Source organism: Indicator indicator, chromosome 35 (genome assembly GCF_027791375.1).
Source record: "Indicator indicator isolate 239-I01 chromosome 35, UM_Iind_1.1, whole genome shotgun sequence".
Classification (NCBI taxonomy): domain Eukaryota; kingdom Metazoa; phylum Chordata; class Aves; order Piciformes; family Indicatoridae; genus Indicator; species Indicator indicator.
In genome coordinates this window covers 3850000-3871411 of record NC_072044.1, presented here as the reverse complement: position 1 = coordinate 3871411, position 21412 = coordinate 3850000, and the positions used below count along the sequence as shown (strand labels likewise).

The 21412-nt window shown below is 51.4% G+C and overlaps 1 protein-coding gene across 2 annotated transcripts in view; it reads right to left on the bottom strand.

Moving 5' to 3' along the window:
* DSTYK (dual serine/threonine and tyrosine protein kinase) overlaps positions 1-20847 on the bottom strand; it is a 28983-nt gene extending 8136 nt beyond the window's left edge. Inside the window, exons 1-4 of one of the 2 annotated variants that reach the window (XM_054395850.1) lie at positions 20598-20847; positions 12302-12687; positions 5071-5734; positions 259-533 (exon numbers count right to left, since the gene is read on the bottom strand). In XM_054395850.1, coding sequence (XP_054251825.1) covers positions 259-533; positions 5071-5734; positions 12302-12687; positions 20598-20847 — 1575 coding nt within the window. The remainder of the gene's footprint in view (positions 1-258; positions 534-5070; positions 5735-12301; positions 12688-20597) is intronic. The other variant, XM_054395851.1, reaches the window with a different exon arrangement.
* Between the last annotated feature and the right edge of the window lie 565 nt (positions 20848-21412).

The window sequence follows — 21412 nt, the reverse complement described above, 5'->3', positions numbered from 1 at the left end:
CCCTGCCAGAGCAGGACCCAGCACAGGTCTCACAGGAATGCATCCAGATGGGGCTTGAAAGTCTCCAGAAAGGGAGACTATACACAGATTTAGGAAAGGAGAGTACTTCAAGTGACTGTTGCCCAAAGTTAGCACCTCTCTTAAGGACCCCAGACCTGTGCTCCTCTCCTCTCACTCAGCAGCTCAGCCTCCTGCCACCCTTACTGGATCAGGGTAAAGATTAATTAAGACCACAGCCAAGCATCGAAGCCACCATACCTGTTTGAGATAATTGCTTGTGATGTGTACAGAGGCATCCTTTGACTTCTCCAAACTCCTTGCAGGATGGACTGAAACCTCCCAAGACTCCTCCAGGCTCTTCAGACATCTCTCCAGGGTCCCTACAAAGCTCTCTCGCAGGTAGTCCACGGAGCTGATTAACTTGTTGGCAACAGCTTGGTTTAATCGAGAGATAATCAGTTCCTGGATCTGTTTGATACAACATTTGATGTCCTTGGAACTGACAGGTTCCCCATTCTCAGGAATGATGATATCTACACAAAAGAGATAGGAAAAAACAAGAAAGAGAGGCATCTTTTGTATTCAGCAAACCATCAGTTGCAACAATAGCTACTGAGAGCTGCTTGGAGTGGTCTGCAAAGGCCCAGAGCACAGCCCTGGTATAGTCAGCTTCTGCTCCAAACATTCTGGTGCTATTTTGTCCCTTCAGAGATTCAGGGCTTCAGACTCAGATGATAAAACCAGTTAATCTCACTTCAGAAATCATACAAAACAACTCATGAGCAACAACTTCTCTGGGCAGCCTGCTCCAGGCCTCCAGCACCCTCACACCAAACAAGTTTCTCATGAAGTTCAAGTGGAAGCTCCTGGGTTCCAGTTTGTGCCCACTGCCCCCTGTCCTGTCACCAGGCATCACTGACAAGAGTCTGGCCCCATCCTCTTGCCTCCCACCCTTTATCTCTTGCTGAGCATTGCTCAGATCCCCTCTGGGGCTGCTCTTCTGCAGCATCTCAGCCCCAGGGCTCTCAGCCTTTGCTCCTCACAGAGCTGCTCCAGGCCCCTCAGCAGCTTTGTAGCCTCCCCTGGACTCTCTCCAGCAGTTTTCTGTCTCTCTTGAACTGGGGAGCCCTGAACTGGACACAACACTGCAGCTCTGGCCTCACTAGGGCAGAGTAGAAGGGCACTTGGCATTTTCAAACCAGCTAGGAGCAATCACTGCCCAGGCACTGGAACCACTCTGAGCAATAGAAGATTACTACCAGGAGCTGAAGACCTTGGCTCTGGAGTTTGGCCAACAACGCTCTACTTAAAACAAATCCAGTGATCAGCAGATGGCATTAGCTCCTCAAAATACCACCTCCCTGCTTTCAGGGTACTACTTCAAAGGCTGACAGCCAACAAGATGCCACACACTAAGTGCTGGCTGTTGTGCAAAGAAACAGACACACATTTACTGCAGGGTGATCTGCTGCTGCCCCTCAGGATACTCCTGCGCATAAGAGAATCCTGACCTTGGACACTGCAGTGCTCCAGCTCTGAAATCATAGAAACCTAGAATGGGTTTGGTTGGAAGGGATCCCCAAAGCTCATCCAGTCCAAGGCCCCTGCAGTCAGCAACCTAATCTCCACTAGATCAGGTTGCTCAGAGCCTTGTTGAGCCTCACCTTGAATATCTCCAGAGATGGAGCCTCAAGTACCTCCCTGGGCAACCTGTTCCAGTGTTCTATCACCCTCCTGGTGCAGAACTTGCTCCTCACATCCAATCTCAATCTGCTCTGCTCTCATTTCAAACCATTGCCCTGGTCCTGGCCCTGCAGGCTTTTGGGAGCAGTCCCTCTGCAGCCTTCTTATAGCCTCTTCAGCTACTGGCAGGCAGCTCTAAGGGCTGCCTGGAGCCTTCTCTTCTCCAGGCTGAACGCCCCCAGCTCCCTCAGCCTGTCCTCATAGCAGAGGTGCTCCAGCCCCTTGGATCATCCTTGTGGCCCTCATCTGGACTCACTCCAACAGTTCTATGTCCTTCTTATTTCCCATCTGCAGAAGCAAAAAGATGCAGATCCTAGCCTGCAAGATTAAAGATAATCCATCACTCCTCTTTGTCCTTCAGCTGGAAAATGGAAGGAAGTCAGTCAAGACAAATAATATTATCTGGAGTTCTGGCTGCTCTCATGCCTCAGAAGAACACTCAATTGACAAAATAATTTCTTCTAAACCAATAAGCTTGAGTTATTGCTGATCTTAAATGGAAAATCTCCATCAGCCCAGTGAAGCAAATTTCCTTAGAAGAGGAATGATGGTTATGGCAAAGATGATCATGAAGATGAACAGAGAGCTGCAGCACCTCTGCTATGAGGACAGGCTGAGAGAATTGGGGTTGTTCAGCCTGGAGAAGAGAAGGCTCCAGGGAGACCTTAGAGCAGCCTTCCAGTACCTGAAGGGAGCTACAGAAGAGCTGGAAAGGGACTTTTGATAAAGGCAGGGAGTGACAGGATGAGGGATGATGGCTTCAAACTGGAAGAAATTGGACTTAAATTAGACTTTAGGAGGAAACTCTTTACCCTGAGGGTGATGAAGTACTGGAACAGGTTGCCCAGAGAATTTGTGGAAGCTCCAACCCTTGAACTGTTCAGAGCCAGGTTGGATGGGGCCCTGAGCAAGTTGATCTTGTAGGAGGTGTCCCTACCCATGGCAGGGGGGTTGGAACTGAATGATCTTTAAGGTCCCCTCCAATCCAACCCAACCCATTCTGTGATTCTCTGATCTTTAAGGTCCCCTCCAATCCAACCCAACCCATTCTGTGATTCTCTGATCTTTAAGGTCCCCTCCATCCAACCCAACCCATTCTGTGATTCTCTGATCTTTAAGGTCCCCTCCAATCCAACCCAACCCATTCTGTGATTCTCTGATCTTTAAGGTCCCCTCCAACCCATTCTATGGCTCTATGATCTTTAAGGTCCCCTCCAACCCATTCTATGGCTCTATGATCTTTAAGGTCCCCCCCAACCCATTCTATGGCTCTATGATCTTTAAGGTCCCCCCCAACCCATTCTATGGCTCTATGATCTTTAAGGTCCCCTCCAACCCACCCATTCTATGGCTCTATGATCTTTAAGGTCCCCTCCAACCCCACCCATTCTATGGCTCTATGATCTTTAAGGTCCCCTCCACCACCCATTCTATGGCTCTATGATCTTTAAGGTCCCCCCCAACCCATTCTATGGCTCTATGATCTTTAAGGTCCCCTCCAACCCATTCTATGGCTCTATGATCTTTAAGGTCCCCTCCAACCCATTCTATGGCTCTATGATCTTTAAGGTCCCCCCCAACCCATTCTATGGCTCTATGATCTTTAAGGTCCCCTCCAACCCCACCCATCTATGGCTCTATGATCTTTAAGGTTCCCTCCAACCCATTCTGTGATTCTCTGATTCTCAAGCCCTGCTTAGCAAGCAGAGCAGAGCTGTGGAGTACCAACCCACACATCTTCTTCACTTTGATGTTTATGACAGACCATGTATCCCTGCAGACAAAATTTGGCCAGCCTCTCACCCTTGGCAGTTCCATCCATCGTTCTGGATGCTTCCCAGCTTGTGTGCTGCTGGAAGCTCTGGTACTAGAAGATGCAGTGAGAATTCTCACATTGCCCCAAAACACAAAGCAAATGCCAAGTGTAGGCCTCAGGCACACAGTGTTGTTAAAGGAACAAAACCTCACCCACCCAGAAGGGTTTCAACTCAGAAGGCTTTATACCCAAAACTCTTCATGCAAGCCTCTTTCAGACAAAGGAAACCAAGCAGAAAGTACAAATTGAACCTTCACAGTTAACACTCAAACAGCTTTTTCTCTTTTTTCCCCCCTCTCCTTAGGGCTGATTTATTCCCAAGTCTCAACACATCCACTGAGGCTCTCAGAGTTATTTTCTTCTTCAGCAGAAGAGGGAATTGAAGCAGAGAAGTAAAGTATCCTAATGAAAGCTCAGGGGGAAAAGGTCTGATTTAGCAGAAATCAAGATTTAATATGCTGCAGGTTGGAGGAGATGATCTCTAAGGTCTCTTCCCATGATTCAATGTTCAGGCCTCTCATTTAAGGGCAGTGCTACTGCAGGAAAAAAATCCTCTGTGTGTTAGCTCTGAATTTTCTTGCCATGCCACTTCTCCAGACTGCCCTCAACTGTCCTTTAGCAGATCACAGAATGCATCAGGTTGGAAGGGGCCCTTGGAAGTCATCTTGTCCAAGGCCCCTGCAGTGAGCAGGGACATCTGGTGAGACCTCACTTGGAGTACTGTGGCCAGCTATGGGACCCCCAACACCTGTGACAGACTTGCTGGAGCAGGTCCAGAGGAGGCCACAAAAATGAGGGGGCAGAAGCACCTCTGCTATGGGGACAGGCTGAGGAATCATAGAATTGTTAGGGTTGGAAGGGACCTCAAGGATCATCCAGCTCCAACCCCTCTGCCATGCCCAGGGACACCTCACACCACAGCAGGTTGCTCAGAGCCACATCCAGCCTGGCCTTAGACAACCTCCAGGGATGGGGCCTCAACCACCTCCCTGGGCAACCTGTGCCAGTGTCTCAAGGCTCTGGGGAGACTTCAGAGCTGCACTGCAATATCTGAAGGAGACCTACAGGAAGGCTGGGGAGGGACTGCTTAGAAGAGGCCATGGTGATAGGATGAGGGGCAATGGTTTAGAACTGGAACAGGGCAGATTTGGGCTGGACATCAGGAGGAAGTTCTGCACAATGAGGGTGGTGAGACACTGGAACAGGTTGCCCAGGGATGTGGTTGAGACATTCAAGATAAGACCTGGAGACGTTCAAGATACGACTTGATGTGGCCCTGAGCAGCCTGAACTAGTTGGAGGTGCCCCTGCTGCCTGCACAAGCTGACCTTTGACAGTGCCTTCCAACCTGATGCCATCTGACTCTCCAACTAGATCAGGCTGCTCAGGGCTCCATCGAGTTTGACCTCGCATGAACAGCAAACATTACTGCCTCTGAAGTCCCCAACCCCCTCCCCTAAAGCCCTCAACCCCCTCCCTACAGCTCCCCACTGCTCTCCTGCCCATGGCTACCTTTGAACTCCATGCTAGCAGCATCCTCCAGGAGCTCCTCTTTCATATTGCCCAGGGTCTCCACGATCATGTCCTTCATCTCCTCCTGCTTGCGGTTGGCGATGTTCATCAGGGACTCGTAGAGCTCGTTCTCCTTCTTGCGGGTGTACTCCAGCCTCTTGGGGGTGATCTGCAGGTCCCTCTGCATGTCAAAGGCCTGGTTGATGAAGATGTTGAGGCAGCGGCAGTGCACCTCGTTTAAACTGGTAGCTGCCTCCACCAGGTGCTTCTGAAGCACCTGCCTGGAAAAAGCGCTCAGGAGCCGCAGCTTCTCCAGCTGCTCCACCAGCATGCTCTGGGCATCGCCCTCCGGAGCCGGGGCCCCGCAGCTGCAGTGGTTGCTACCGAGGTACTCCAAGTCCCGCAGCTGGCAGTAAAGGGAGGACTTTTCGTTGGCAGGGGGTTTGGGAGCAATCAGGTCAAGCCCCGAGTCTGGCACCCTGAAGAAGAAGATGGGCAAGGAGAACCTCTCCTTGATCCGGCGCAGTTCGCTCTCGTCCGGCGGCGACAGCTCAGCCTCGCTGATGGCGAAGGTGACGACAGGCAAGACTTGGTTGACGTACTCTGCCAAGGTGGCTTCAGTAGACTGGAAGCCTCGACATGGTGCTACCACAATGTCCACTTCCTAGCAAGTGAGGGATGAACAAAAGAATGAAAAAAAAAAAAAAAAAAAGGTTTGTAGAGATCTGTGCCGCACCAGAAGCGCCCAAACCCTCTCCACCAGCTGTGGCGGCACAGAAGGCATCAAGGCTTAGAAGAAGCTTCCCAGGGAAGAGCTCAAATTCTTCAGCTTAACTGCGTCTCCCTGCTGATGTTCACCAGATCAGCTCTCTGAGGAGACAGAGCCAGCTGGAGCTTCCAACAGCAGGAAGCACAGTGCCAGGCTAGCGCTGTGCTTCCTGCTGTTGGAAACTCCAGCTGGATCTGTCAAAGACAGCAGAAAAACCTCTTCCAAAGAGATCACAGCTAAAGGGTGGCTGAGGAAGAGCAGGTGGTTGTGACAAGCTCAGCCAGGATTTTCTTCTGGTCCAACAAAAAAACTGAGATGGTCTTAGTGAGGCCACAGCTGGAGTCCTGGGTCCAGTTCTGGGCTCCCCAGTTCAAGAGAGGCAGGGAACTGCTGGACAGAGTCCAGCAGAGGCTACAAAGCTGCTGAGGGGCCTGGAGCAGCTCTGTGAGGAAGAAAGGCTGAGAGCCCTGGGGCTGAGAGCCTGCAGAAGAGCAGCCCCAGAGGGGATCTGAGCAAAGCTCAGCAAGAGCTAAAGGGTGGGAAGCAGCAGGGTGGGGCTGAGCTCTTTTCAGTGGTGCACAGTGACAGGCAGTGAGCACAAACTGGAAGCCAGGAGGTTTCACTTGAATTTAAGGAGAAACTTGTTTGGTGTGAGGGTGCTGGAGGCCTGGAGCAGGCTGCCCAGAGAGCTTGTGGAGTCTCCTTCTGTGGAGAGATTGCAAACCCACCTGGACATCTTGATCCCAGGCAAACTTGTGTGTGTGCCCCTGCTTGAGCAGGGGAGTGGAATGGATGATGTCCAGAGGTCCCTTCCAAACCTCAACATGCTGGAATTCAGTGATCAAACTATTTTCTGACAGCAGAGTTTCACTGCTTTGCTCACATGCTCCTCCTGACACTGCCTCTTCCTAACCCTACTAAAGAAAGGCCAGGCCTGAAACCTGCTTCCCTCCCTTCCAAGGATGGAGATGAGATTCACCTTTGCACATGCAGGAACAGAGTTGGAATTTCATGTAAGGAAGGAAAACATTAAAGGCTTTGAACTGAAGCAGGGATTTTTGGCCACCTTCCAACACCTAAGAAGGTGTAGGGGGGGAAAGCAAAATTAACACCTCAATCTTCTTTTCTTCCCCCCCTACACCAGAGAAATGAAAGCCTTGACCACATCTCCCACCTGCTCTTGGAGCTAAGAGGAAGTCCTTATTTCAGCCCTGCCTGCTGCAGACTGGGATGTGTAGTGCTGCAATGCTCCCCAGAACAGATGACTCACAGCAGCCACTGTAAACAAAGGAGGAAGCCAGAGCTGTCTCTAGGAGACAGGGAGGGGAAAAAAAAAAAAAAAAAAAAAAACCAACACAAGACAACCCAACACCACATGAGCAACTGCTCCTTCTGTTTCCAGAGTGGCCTTTCAGGCTTTTCCAAAGAGGGTTAGCAATTTTGTTTATTTTCTTGTTGCCCACCTTTTTTTTTGTTCTCCAGAAAGGTCCTGCAGAAGCTGGAGTGCTGCCTGTGCAGCGTCATGCTATTAGGGATGGAGCCCTTCCTATATGGGGAACACCTCTGACTCAACCTGGATTCCAAACATTTCCAAGCTGGTTCTCCCAAGGTCACACTGCTATAATCATCCTCAAATGCTTCTGTGACAGCTGGAAGCATGAAATTGCTGTTAAGTAACTTCATTCCTATTTTCCTTCTCTGAAAGGCCCTTTATAAGGCATCAAAGCCTCCCACTTAGCAAATCTGAACGTTGGGTACCAAAGATCAGTTCCAGCTCTTCACTGGGAGCATGATGCAGAGGTGCTGGCAACAGCAATAAAGACAATTTGAAGAGCACACCACACAGACACACCATGAGCTCATAGAATGGTTGGAAAAGACCTTAAAGATCATCCAGTTCCAACCCCTCTGCCATGAAGATCAGCTTGCACAAGCCACCACCCACCTTGCCTTTGAACAACTGGAGCCTCCAAAACTTCTCTGGGCAACCTGTTCCAGGGCCTCACTACCCTCATGGGGAACAATTTCTTCCTAATGTCTCATCCAAATCCATCTTGCTCCAGTTTGAAGCCATCACCCCTATTCAGGTCACTCCATGCCTTTGTAATAAATCCCCCTCCAGCCTTCCTGTAGCCCCCTTAAGATATTGCAAGGCTGCTCTAAGGTCTCCCTGAAGCCTTCTCTTCTCCAGGAAGAACCTCCACCCTCTCAGCCTGCCAAATCATCTATGGATTCAGGCTTGCAATGCCAGGATGACCACCACTGTATCCCATATCCCAGAAGAAGAAATTAAGGATCAAGTAGGTCTTGACCTACAAAGAGACAAGAGGAACTTCACTCCCTGCATTCAGGACCCACTTCACCACATCCACAGCCAGTTCCTCCTCTCCAGCTCAGTTAGAGAACATTGAGTCACTGCATCCCATGAGGTCCTTGTCCTGTTTTGCCTGGCTTCAGGCATTTTAATCACTCTTTGCTCAGTTAACTGAGATGCTGAGAAACTAACCCAGTTCAGGTAAAATGTGACCCAAACTCCTATCCAGCAGATTATCATAGAATCAGTAAGCTTGGAAAAGATCTTTAAGATCATCAAGTCCAACCATAACCCAGCTACCACAACCACTAAACTGTATCCTGGGGTTGTTCAGCCTGGAGAAGGTTCCAGAGAGGCCTTCTGGTGACCTTTCAGTGCTTAAAGGAGCCAATAAGAAACCTGGGGACAGATTTCTTTGGTGTGAGGCTGCTGGAGCCCTGGAGCAGGCTGCCCAGAGAGGTTGTGGAGTCTCCTTCTCTGCAGAGCTTCCAACTCCCCCTGGCCATTGTGATCCTGGGCAAGCTGCTCTGGGTGCCCCTGTTTTAGCAGGGGGCTTGGACTGGATGATCTCCAGAGGTCCCTTCCAACCCCCACCATGCTGGGATTTTGGTGATTCTATCCACACAAATCCCAGTCCTTCAGAGAAGCCCAATCTGGCCTCCAGGCACAACTGATAAGATTGAGGGAAAGAGCCAACTGTTTCTTTCTCCTCTAAATCTAATCACCTGTCTGGCTAGATGGATTATTCCCCATGACCCTGCTGCATTCCTGGGCACAGTGATCCCCAAGGAATACAGAAACTTTGCCAAAGTTTTTCCTTCCCTGCAACTTCACATTTAAAAACAACCAAGTTCACAAACCTGCTGGCACAGGGGAGTGTTCCCACAGCAGCTGACCCCTGCAAGAGACCTTGTTGGTTCCCTCCTCCTCACCCCCTTTTTCTGTGATGCAAGCTTTGCTGAGGACATCCTTTAGGAACACAGAAAAGCAAGAACAATCCCACCCTGGATCTCAGACTGAGGAAAAGAAAGTCAAAAGAAATTCCTTACAGGGAGGGTGGGGAGACACTGGCACAGGTTGCCCAGGAAGGTCATGGATGTCCCCTCCCTGGAGGTGTTCAAGGCCAGGCTGGATGAGGCCTTGAGCAAGCTGGGCTGGTGGGAGGTGTCCCTGCCCATGGCAGGGGGTTTGGACCTAGATTATCCTGAAGGTCCCTTTCAACCCAAACCATTCTGTGAAGAAAAAGCCCTCCCAGGGTGTTCCACTGGCAGCTCAGGATGAAGAATTGGGATGTTCTGCACTTGTGTTGAAGTTCTCTGCAGGTAAGATGATACTTGGATCCTGTTAACTTATAAATAACCTCACCTCTCTTTACCAGAGTCACAGCTAGTGAGCTGGGATCTAGCAACCATGCACCAAGTATGACTCAGCACCAAGTGCCTGCACCAAACAGCAGCACAACCTAGGTGCCAGCCAGGCTGTGTCATTACATCTCTTGGGAAGAGGCCTCCTGAAAAGCTGCAGCATTCCCCAGGTCTTACAGTCACTGAGAGCTCCTCTGAGGGCAGACCTCTGGCAGAGAAGTTTCCTCAGCATGAGAAATGGAGGTAATCTCAAACAGAAACCCACAGGTGAAATTCTCATCTCTTAGAACTGTTGGGAGTCCACAAGAAGGATCCATAAATGCTTCTTCAATCACTGGCAAGGTGTTTGGGTATCTGGTTGTAATGTTAGGGAACAGTCCTGACCAATCTGCTGTTGGGGAAAAACAAGGAGAGGAGCATAGAGGGGTTCTAGATAACAGGGGAGGTAACATTCCAACTGATTTTCCTCCCTTTCCACCCACAAGGTGTTGAGCTCCTCCAAATTCTTTGCTTCCTGGGCAGATGTAAATCCTCAACTCTGTGCTGAGGCATGCAACTGTTATTAGTCCTATTTCAGAAGCTCAGAAATAGCAGAAGTTTCTTCAGAGCAGTTGTGCAGACAGGCAGCTTTGGACAGTGTCCAAAACCTCTCCTCCATTACTGCTCCAGATATGTTCCACTGCTCCCAGCAGTGGTGCCCATGGCAAGCAGATATTTACTGCAAAGATTGTTAGAATCACAGAATCATTTCTGTGGGAAAAGGCCTTTGAGGACATCCAAGTCCAACCTTCTCTAACTCTACCAAGGCTGGTGCTAAGCCATGGCCCTCAGCACCACATCTCTGCAGCTCTGACACACCTCCAGGGATGAGCATTCAACCACCTCCCCGGGCAGCCTCTGCCAAGCTTTGAGAACCCTGACAGTGAAGTTTCTTCTCATGTCCAACCTAAACCTCCCCTGGTGCCACTTGAGGCCATTTCCTTTGTTACCTCAGAGAAAAGACCAAGCTCCACCTGGCTCCAACCTCCTTTCAGGGAGCTATAGAGAGCCAGGAGGTCTCCCCTCAGTGTCCATTCTCCAGGCTGAACACCTCCAGTTCCCTCAGCTGCTCCTCACCAGCTTCACTGCCCTTCTCTGGACCCTCTCCAGCAGGCTGTCTTGGTGTGTGCTGAGCAGAGCTGCAGAACACAAATTAGCTAAAAGGGTGGAAAAAAACCCCAAAGGTCTCCAGAAGAGGTCAGGCTCCTGTAATTTCAGAGGAATCTCTCCCCAGCCCAATTACCTGCTGAAATTCACCATCTTCTCCCATTAGTCTTAAAAAAAAAAAAACCCAACTTTTGTTTTTCCTCTATCTCCTGGAATTCATCTAAGGACTCCTCCAGCTCCCTCTGAAGCTAGCTGTGATTCACCCTCCCTTCTCCTTCCACTGGAAGAGCTTTTGATTTCCCCAAACCCCTTTCAAATTAATCTGACTGGCTGCTTTCATCTAAGTGCCCTAAATATAACTGAAGGCAGACAGAGAGATCTTTGTCACTTCACATGAGAAATCTGAAAGAGGGTTGGAAACTGCAGCCTGGCTAAAGTGGCCCAGCTAAAAAAATAAACCCAGCCAAAGAAGTGTGAAGCTAAATCCTCTTTTATGCAGAGCAAGGAAGGATTTGGCAGCAAGATCCAGGAGAGGCTTTTATCAATACTTATATTTCTATGGATTTATTTATTCATGTCTAAGATTAGGAAGAAATTCTTTAAAGTCAGGGTGGAGAAACACTGGACCAAAGGTCATGGAGACAATTGGAGTTCCAGCTAAGGAAGCTTAGCTTCCAAGATTCATAGAACACAGTTTGGATTGGGAGGGACCTCAGAGATCATCTGCTGCAACTTCCCTGCCATGGGCAGGGACACCTCTCAACTAGACTCAGCTGCTCAAGGTTTCATCCAGCCTGGCCTTGAACACCCCCAGGCAGGAGGCAGCCACAGCCTCCCTGGGCAGCCTGTGCCAGAGTCTCACCACCCTCCTGCTGAAGAACTTCTTCCTCAGCTCCACTCTAACCCTGCTCTGCCTCAGCTTCAAACCATTCCCCCTTGGCCTGTTTCTAGACATCCTCTGCAGCCTTCCTGTATTGGAAGACAGCTCTAAGGTCTCCCTGGAGCCTTCTCTCCAGGCTGCACACCCCCAGCTCCCTCAGCCTGCCCTCACAGCAGAGCTGCTGCAGCCCTTGGATCATCTTTGTGGCCTCCTCTGGACTCACTCCAATGATAATGCTAAGAGTCCACGTTGAAACAAAAGCACATGACCAGAGAAGGTGATGCCCAATTAAAATCCCAATTAAAGAGAAGCTGAAAGCCTGGTGCTGAAGACAAATTCCTATGCTGGAGTGTTTCCACCATCAGCTTTATCATTGTGGCCTTCCAGTATCTTAAGGGTGCCTTCAAGAAAGCTGGGGAGGGACTTTTTAGGGTTTCAGAGAGTGATAGGACTGGGGGGAATGGAGTAAAACTAGAAATGGGGAGATTCAGATTGGATGTTAGGAAGAAATTCTTCCCCATGAAGGTGGTAAGAGACTGGCACAGGTTGCCCAGGGAGGTGGTGGAAGCCTCCTCCCTGGAGGTTTTTGCAGCCAGGCTGGTGTGAGCAACCTGATGTAGTGTGAGGTGTCATGGCAGGAGGCAGAGGGTTGGAACTGGCTGATCCTTAGGTCCCTGACAATTCTATTCTGTGATTAGGGACTCTCAGTGTTACACCTTCAGTTCGCTACCCAGGCGGTGCCTGGACCCCTAAGTTACCTTCAGCAGCGAGTAGGGCAGCATGACCTCCAGCTCTGCTATCCTCTGAGCAGGATCTTCACAGTCCCCACGAATCTCCAAGTCCTCCTCTGGAATGGTGTCCCAGTGCCCTCTGTGGGCTGCCATCATGTGGACCAGTTCGTACTGCTCGGGCAGCGCCAGGCTGAGCCGGGTCTGGGCGCCGTGCGTGAAGCGGATCCGGCGCCTCTTGCAGTTCTCCTCGTTGCTGATTTTGGTGGTAGGCAGCAGCTTCTCACCCAGCAGGATGTTGAGTAGCTGGCATTTGGCATTGCAGTTCTGGCCAAGGATCAGGAGGCAAGGGTGCCAGCTCACAGTCCTCTGGAGATGCTCTTCCTCGTGGAGAGGGAAGGAAATGAAGTTCTGCCCTGAAACGGAGGGCAGAGCATTAGGACAGGCTGAATGAAGGGGCAGAGACTGCATGGGGGACCCTCAAAGGTCAGCTTGTCCAACCCCCCTGCACTCAGCAGGGACACCTCCAATGAAATCAGGCAGCTCAGGGCCACATCAAGTCAGGTCTTGAATGTCTCCAGGGCCTCAACCACATCCCTGGGCAACCTGTTCTGGTATTTCACCACTCTCATTGTGCAGAGCTTCCTCCTGATGTCCAAACTAAATCTTTCCTGCTCCAGTTCCAAACCATTGCCCCTCATCATACCACTCCAAGCCCTTCTGAACAGTCCCTCCCCAGCCTTCCTGTAGGTCCTCTTCAGATATTGAAATGCAGCTGTAAGGTCTCCCTGGAGCCTTCTCCAGGCTGAACAGCCCCAACTCTCCCAGCCTGTCCCCACAGCAGAGGTGCTGCAGCCCTCTAATCAATCTTTGTGACCCTCTTTTGGATCTTCTCCATCAGGTCCATGTCTCTGTTGGGGGTCCCATACCTGACCACAGTGCTCCAAGTGAAGTCTCATCACAGCAGAGTAGCAGAATCACCTCTCTCAACTTGCTGTAACACAAAGTCTCATCTCTAAAGCTCACACAATGCTGCCCCACAGCCCACCAGGAAACCCACACAGCACCAAGAATTTGCTTATGTGTCCTAAAATCAGTGTCAGCAATTCAGCATTTCTACTGCACCAACACAGAGGACCACAGGAAGTTGATTCTCACCAAGCCATTAAGACAATTCCTCACTGTTCTCCCCACCTGTGTCCCTGAGGAATGCTGTGGAGGTGTTCCAAAGCCACTGAGATGTGGTGCTGACGGAGATGGTTTAGCCTCAGACTTGGTAGAGATAGAGAATGGTTGGACTGGATGAGCTTAAAAGCCTTTTCCAACCACTATGATTCCCTCTAGCTCCTTCAGAGCAGCAAGACTCCCTGTACTCACTCTCCTCACCCATCTTCCATCTGAAGCAGCACTTGGACCATCCCACAGACCAGGCCCTTTCAATTCCTAGTCCATGATGCTGCAACTCTTTGCAGTCACTTTACTACACAAGTGCAGCCTCAGTACTGAATTTAGCTCCTGTCTTCTTCTACACCTCCTAAATACAGCTTCTCCCACACTCAGTCAGCCAAGCTGAAAGCCAAGAGGCTTGGTGTTACCTCATGCATAGCAACAGAACACTGCTGGTAGTACAAAAAGGAAAAAAAAATGGATACAAACAAATTCATAGAATCACAGAATGGATTGGGTTGGAAGGGACCTTAAAGAGCATCCAGGACCAACCCCCCAGCCCTGGGCAGGGACACCTCCTAAACCAGGGTGCTCAAGGCCCCATCCAACCTGCCTTTGAACACTTCCAGCCTTGGAGCCTCCACAACTTCTCTGGGTAACCTGTTCCAGTGCCTCACCACCCTCATGGGGAAGAATTTCCTCCTAATGTTCATTCTCAATCCAGCTTCTTCCAGCCTGAAGCCATCACCTCTCATCCTGGCACTCCCTGCCTTTGTCAAAAGTCCCTCCCCAGCTCTCCTGGAGCCCCCTTCAGACACTGGAAGGCTGCTCTAAGGTCTCCCTGGAGCCTTCTCTTCTCCAGGCTGAACACCACCAATTCTCTCAGACTGTCCCCACAGCAGAGCTGCTCCAGCCCTTGGATCTCCTTCATCACCCTCCTGCTCCAACCCAGCACAATCCCTGAGAGTACAGAACAGCCTGAGAGCTACCCCCTGGGCCCAGCTCTGAGGGCAGATGGCATCAGAGAATCAAATGGCAAACAGAGACACAAGTCCCCAAAATAACTGCCAAATCTGAGAGCTCTGAAGAACAATCCCCTGGTGTCAGGCACACTGAGCAGAAGGTCAGGTTTGAGATGGACTCAAAGAACACAGCAGAGAAAGCAGCAGGGATTTTGTAGGGCAAGGTCTTGTTTCACCAAGGCTATTAAAATTCTTTTAATGAGTCATCTTCTGGCATCCAACATTGTTTCAGCATCTCAAGCCCCAAGAAAACAAAACAAGCTGCTCTTATACACCAAGATAGCCCTCAATTAAAGACCACACACCACAGCTACTCCTAACTCCTATTCCCATGGCATTCCAGCCCTCCATTTGAATTCAAATCACTCCCATCAGGAGCAGCCCCATGCAGAGCTGCTTCTGTCTTAGCTCCAGCTTCAGGCTTCTTTATCACCTTGTCTCAGATTTACCTCTCCTTCAAATCTACAGGCTGGAAACAACTGCTGGAGGAGTTGTCTCCATCTGAGGAGCCCTTCTATGTCACACCACCACAGGGAAACCCTCTGTGTGCCCCAGCAAGCTCCTCTGCTGCACCTCTGCCCCACAGACACTGAGCCTCATAAAGCAAGTTTGGAAAAAGCTAAGGGAGACACTGCTGCTGGGAAGAGAATTGTTCCTTGGATTGGAGATGAGGAAGAAATTCTTTACAGTGAGGGTGGGGAGACTCTGGCACAGGTTGCCCAGGGAGGTCATGGATGTCCCCTCCCTGGAGGTGCTCAAGGCCAGGTTGGATGAGGCCTTGAGCAGCCTGGGCTGGTGGGAGGTGTCCCTGCCCATGGCAGGGGGATTAGAAGTGGATGATCTTTAAGATCCCTTCCAACTCAACCCATTCTGTGATTCTGAAGTGTGACTCTTGGTAACTGTTTCATAAACAAGCCTTTCAAAGCTCCACCACCAGAGCAGGGTGGCCACATCAAGTGACTGAAGGGCACAAACTGGCCAGCAGCTCACAAAAGATAAAAATCAGCAAAAAAGCCACAAACACCACATTTTAGCCTTCATCTACATGATAAAGAATTGCTTTGATGTAGCTAGTGATGCTTCAGCTGGAATCCAGACAAACTCTTCAGCTAACAAGCACAATAAAAACCAACTCAGAAAGCTTTGTACAAGCCTTCTTCTGAGAAGAGAGTCAGAGAATGGCTCAGGTTGGAAGGGATCTCAGAGATCATCTGCTCCAACCTCCCCACCATGGGCAGGCACACCTCTCAGCTGTACTCAGCTGCTCAAAGCTTCATCCAACCTGACCTTGAACACCCCCAGGGAGGAGACATTCACAGCCTCTCTGGACAGCCTGTGCCAGAGTCTCACCACCCTCTTGTTGAAGAGCTTCTTCCTCAGCTCCAGTCTATCCCTGCTCTCCCCCAGCTTCAAACCATTCCCCCTTGTCCTGTCTCTAGACACCCTTAGGAAAAGTCTCTCTGCAGCCTTCCTGCAGGATCCCTTCAGCTGTTGAAAGGCAACTCTGAGATCCCCCCAGAGCCTTCTCCTCTGCAGGCTGAGCACCCCCAGCTCCCTCAGCCTGCCCTCCCAGCAGAGCTGCTCCAGCCCTTGGATCATCTCTGTGGCCTCCTCCAGACTCTCTCCACCAGCTCTATGTCCTTTTTCTGCTGAGGACAGCAGAACTGGAGGCAGGATTGGAGGTGAGATCTCAGCAGAGCAGAGCACAGAGGCAGAATCCCCTCTCCTGCCCTGCTGCCCACACTCCTCCTGGTGCAGCCTAGGACACGATTTCCTTTCCGGGCTCCGCGAGCGCAAGCTCCTGAAGAGCTGAGGCAACATTCCCACGTCTCTGTGAGCACCTCCTGCCTGTGACAGGGCTTTTGCCAAGGCTGGGAGCTGGTGCTACACACGGTATGCAAACACTGTGTCATTGGGAGACATGTGATAAACACATCAAAAAGAAGGGCTGCGGGGGCGTCCTGGAGCGCGTGCATCCCCTTACGCCGCTGCCCATGAAAGGAGGCCTGTCCAAGAACAAGGACGTCTCTCAGCAAGACTCATCTCCAAATTCACTCAAAACACTTGGCAGAACAATCTTAGGTTGAATTCATGGAATCTGCAGAAGCCCTGAGCATCTTAACTCATCCCCTTTTCAAGGGAGGCCAACTACACAGGGAAACAGAGGACAGGTTTGGCTGGGAAGGACCTTCGAGATCTTCCAGCCCAATCAATCTGGCAAGGCTGGGGCTAAACCACGGCCCTCAGCACCACATCTCTGTGGCTTTCAAACACCTCCAGGGATGGAGACTCAACCACTTCCCTGACCAGCCTGTGCCAGTCTTTGAGAACCCTTTCAGTAAAGAATTTTCTTCTAATAGCCAACCTGAACCTCCCCTGCTGCAATTTGTGGCCACTTCCTCTTGTTCTAGCACCTGATACTAGGGGGAAGAGCCCAACCCCACCTGGCTCCAGCCTCCTATCAGGGAGCTGTAGAGAGCCAGAAGGTCTCCCCTCAGCCTCCTCCTCCCCAGGCTGAACAACCTCAGTTCCCTCAGCTGCAACTTTTCCATCTGCCAGAAGCCTTCAAGAGAAGGCTGCAGAGGGAACCTTATTGCAGCTTTTCAGTACTAACAGGGTCTAGAAGAATCATGGGGACAGACTTTTGAGCAGGGTCTGTTGGGACAGGACAAGGGGTGAAACTAAAAGAGGGAGATTCAGACTGGAGAGAAGGGAGAAATGTTTGACACTGAGGGTGGTGAGAGCCTGGGCCTGGCTGCCCACAGAGGTAGGAGATGTCACATCCCTGGAACCATTCCAGGTCAGGTCTGAGCAAGCTGCTGTAGCTGCAGATGTCCCTGCTGACTGCAGGGGGGTTGCATTAGATGAGCTTTAATGGTCCCTTCCCACCCAAACCAGTCCATGACCCTCCACAGCAACACCAGCAGCTTCTGCAGGAGCTGGCACTCCTGCTCTGGCAGAGGTTGTAACATCAGCAGCTCCTGTGCTTGGCAGAACCAAGCTTCCACTTCTGCTTCACTTGAAGCTTGTTAGCAAATGCCTCCTGCCATCTATTTGAGGAGTTATTTCACAAGCACTCTCCCCACCATCCCTCCACACATTATCCAGTCTTACCACCCATCTCCTTCTGTTGACACAACCAGGAGCAACAATGGAGTCCCAACCTTTTGAGGATCAGAGCAGTGTAGGCAGAGCAGTCACATTTTAACCAGGATAACCCTTGGTCAATACAGCACCAGGCTGAAGACTCTTCCAAACCCTCTGGTTAACACATTCAGCCTCTCCAAAACGTTGTTCTTCAACATGAGGGAAGGGAGACTCTAAAATAGGCTGCCCAGGGAGGCTGTGGATGCCTCCTTCCTGGGGATGTTCAGGCTGGATGAGGCCTTGAGCAGCTGAGTCTAGCTGAGAGGTGTCCCTGCCCATGGTGGGGAGGTTGCAGCAGATGACCTCTGAGGTCCCTTCCAACCTAAGCCATTCTAGATCTTGCTACAATTTGCTACTGAGCCCCAATTATGATTTTCTCTTCCCAAAAAGTCAGTCCCAGACACACTTGTTAACAGCACCAAGACAAAATAAAAAGCTGCCAGAGCTGTGCAGCTCCAGGACTGTCAAAGTTATTCAACAAAACACTCTCAAACCTGCTCAGGACAAAGCATTTTATTGAATGCTTCAGAAATGCAACCACTGCAAACAAGACTTTCTCCCTCCCCTCTCAGGGGAAGACAGTTAATTGCTCTCCTGAATTTATATTCCTTCTCTTACTCCAAGGAGTAAATCCTGGGATTAAGGCCACATTTGGGGAACATTTGGACAGTGACAACCCTTTCTGGATACACACTGCCTGTCATTCTCCTAAGCAAGTACACATTGGTCCCTTCAAGTACCCAACCCTGACTGACCCAGCTTCCCTGAAAGCTCAGCAGCTACTCAGGTCTGGTTTTGGATGAATTAAGCCCAGCTGTGCCTTAAGATGCTTGAGCTGTGTTGCTGGGAAGGGCAGTTACTCCTCTGTGTTGTTACACCAGCTTCACAGGTGGCTCAAAAAAGTAAAACCCTTTCACATTTGTTTTGTTTCCAAGACACCTAAATTTACTTTCACAGTTTGTTTTGCCACTTCAAGCACAGCCAGTCAAGTGTCCTGCCCATTTCACTTCCCAGTTCCTTTGTCTTTCATCAAACCTTAGAATTCAGCCTCAGCATGCTGCAGAGCACTGCAAGGAGGCTGCAGAATTGTTTGGTCAGAATTCCTCTCACTTGGACACCACCTGTAGAGCAGATTCTAAGGAAAAGTGGTCCCGAAGTCAGTGAAAATTGTGCTCCTTAAACTCTTTGACACTTAAAATCACCTCCCCATGGTAGAGAGGAGGGAAAAAAAAAAAGCTTTCTTGCCAGTCACTAAGTTTAGGGAGTGCTGGAGACACACAAGCAATACTTTTCAGGGCCAAGCTTTGTCCACAGGTGGTTGTTCAGCCACAAAGGCAACAAGCAACACCAAGGCTCTGCATTTCACACCAAGGCTTGGGGAAAAGCCAATGATCATTGCTTCAATTAATCTGCAGTTCACAGAATGGCTCAGGTTGGAAGGGACCTCAGAGCTCATCCTCTCCAACCTCCCTACCATGGGCAAGGATACCTCTCAGCTAGACTCAGCTGCTCAAGGCCTCATCCAGCCCAGCCTTGAGCACCCCCAGGGAGGAGACATCCACAACCTCCCTGGGCAACCTGTTCCAGTCTCTCCCCACCATTGTACTCATCTCTGGCAAATTCTCAGAACTCTTTTCAAGCACAGTGAGCCTGAAATCCCAAGCCAAGAGCCTACATTGTCACTCCTGTTGGCATGAACAAGCTCTAGAGCACTCAGCCTTTCCCTGAAGCCTTGCTCCTCAAGGGCCAGTTGGTAACAGAAGTGAAGTCAAACTGGGTGTCAAATTGGGTCAAGGCAAGAAGTTGAAAGAGAGGAGGGGAAAAAAAGAGGTTCAAAGAGAAAAAAGAGGCTCTGTGGTAGAAAGAAGAAGCAGAATCTTGGATGAAGTTTGTATCCTGCATCAGGGATATTTAATTAATGATGCATCTACACCAACCAAGCCCTACCAGGAGGCTTTCAGAGTTGCTCTGACTGTTTAAGTAGCAAGAGTTGAGAAGTAACCAAACAGAAGAGCAACTTCAGTGGAGTGTTACCCACTCAAACAGCAGGAAGACCAAAATAAAAAAAAAAAAATGAAGGAAACCAACCAGTTCCTACTTCTTGCAAGTCACAGGAAGATGCAAACAAGGAGACACCAAACGTTGACCAAACCATTCACTTCTATTTGGGCAGTTCACACCAAACACAACTGTTATGTTTGAGGGGGTTTTTCTTGTTGTTGTTGTTCTTTACACGGGCTGACAGAATTGCTCACCAGGTCAATTTTCCAATCAGAATTATAAGCATGGACAAGACTCTTGGAGAAATGGCCAACTGAGATGACTCATGAGCCAGTTGGGAACGAATAAAGAAGAGCTTTATAAACATTTTGTGTCACGCTCAGCTCTTCTCACAAGACAATCTTATGGAAAGCTCAAGTTGTGCTGGTAGCAGGAGGGCCCTCACCAGCAGCAATGTTTGTCAACAGCAACAGTTGAGGGAAGAGCTGATGCATGCAGTCCAGCACTGTACCACGGAGCCCTACTGCTGCAAGGCACGGCCACCCCACAAGCCACCCACTCCCAGGCAGCTCCTAACCCTCATCCCAAAGCTCCCAGTGCCCCAGGGTGGGGGTCAGGAAGACAGTCAGAGGAACACGCTTTCCAGACAGCCCCCGTCACCCACTCACACCTGCTCCCTTCACCCTACAAAGCCTCTCACACCCCCAAGGAACCCCAGCTCCCCGTGGGCACTCCACAGTCCATCCACCCTCCCATGACAGACCCTAGAGGCTCAGCAGCACCTCTCGCCCAGCTCCCGCAGCTGCAACCTTCAGTCCCACAGCCCACGCACGGCCTCCCCCTTCCACTCCAACCCTCTCAAGCCCCCACCCCTGGCTGCCCAGGGGTCATCCCCCAGCACCCCGTCTATCCTCCCATCCCCGCACACTATGACACAGGCCTCCCCGCCCGCCGCAGGCCCTGCCCGACCTTCCCCGTCCCCCTCTCACCGCCAGGCGTGGGACCGTCCCGGGGGGGTCCATCCCCATCCCCGCCGAGGAGGCCCTCGCCAGCCGCCGCCGAGGCGAAGGGGTGGCCTGGGGAGTATTTGACATCGCGGAAGAACTTCTTGGTCTCGCGCAGGTTGTGCTGCAGCCTCGCCAGGTGCCGGTTGTAGTGGCCGAAGGAGCGGCAGAGCTCGCGGATCACCCCTCCGCCACCGCCGGGACCCCGGCACGAAGGGGCCCCCTCGCCCTCCATGTCCTCCGGGTCCGTTCCGCTATCCCCTCCCCACCGCGGGGGACACTCGGCCCCTGCCAGGCTGCCACTCCCAGGACCCTCCGTTCTCCCGGAGGAGAACGGCGCGGCCCTGGCGGCCGGGCTTCCCTTGGCCTTTCCCCCCCCCACCCCTCCCGCCTCCCCTACCCCCGCCGACCGCCGCCTTCCTCCTCCGGGACAGCGCCTCAACGATCCGCGCTGCGTGCGCCGCGGAACCTTTATCGGAGCGCCGCGGGGCAAAGGGGGAGGACGCCGGGCGGACCCGGAGCGCGGAGCATGCCGGGAGCTGTAGTCCCATTTTTGCCGCACGCCATCCTGGGAGCTGTAGTCCCGTGAGGCCGGACAGGCTCCCGGCAGCGGGCCGCCCTCCCGCGGCTGCCCAACCCCGCTCCGGCCTCCGCCCACGCCGCCGGTCAGCACGGCGGGGAAGCGCGGGGCGCGGAGCAGAATAAGCAAGCGGGCGACAGCGCTCGGCGGAAGCCTCATCCGCAGCCACACCCGCGCTGAGGCAAAGCGGCGGCGGAGGATCCGCGGCCGCTGCGGGACG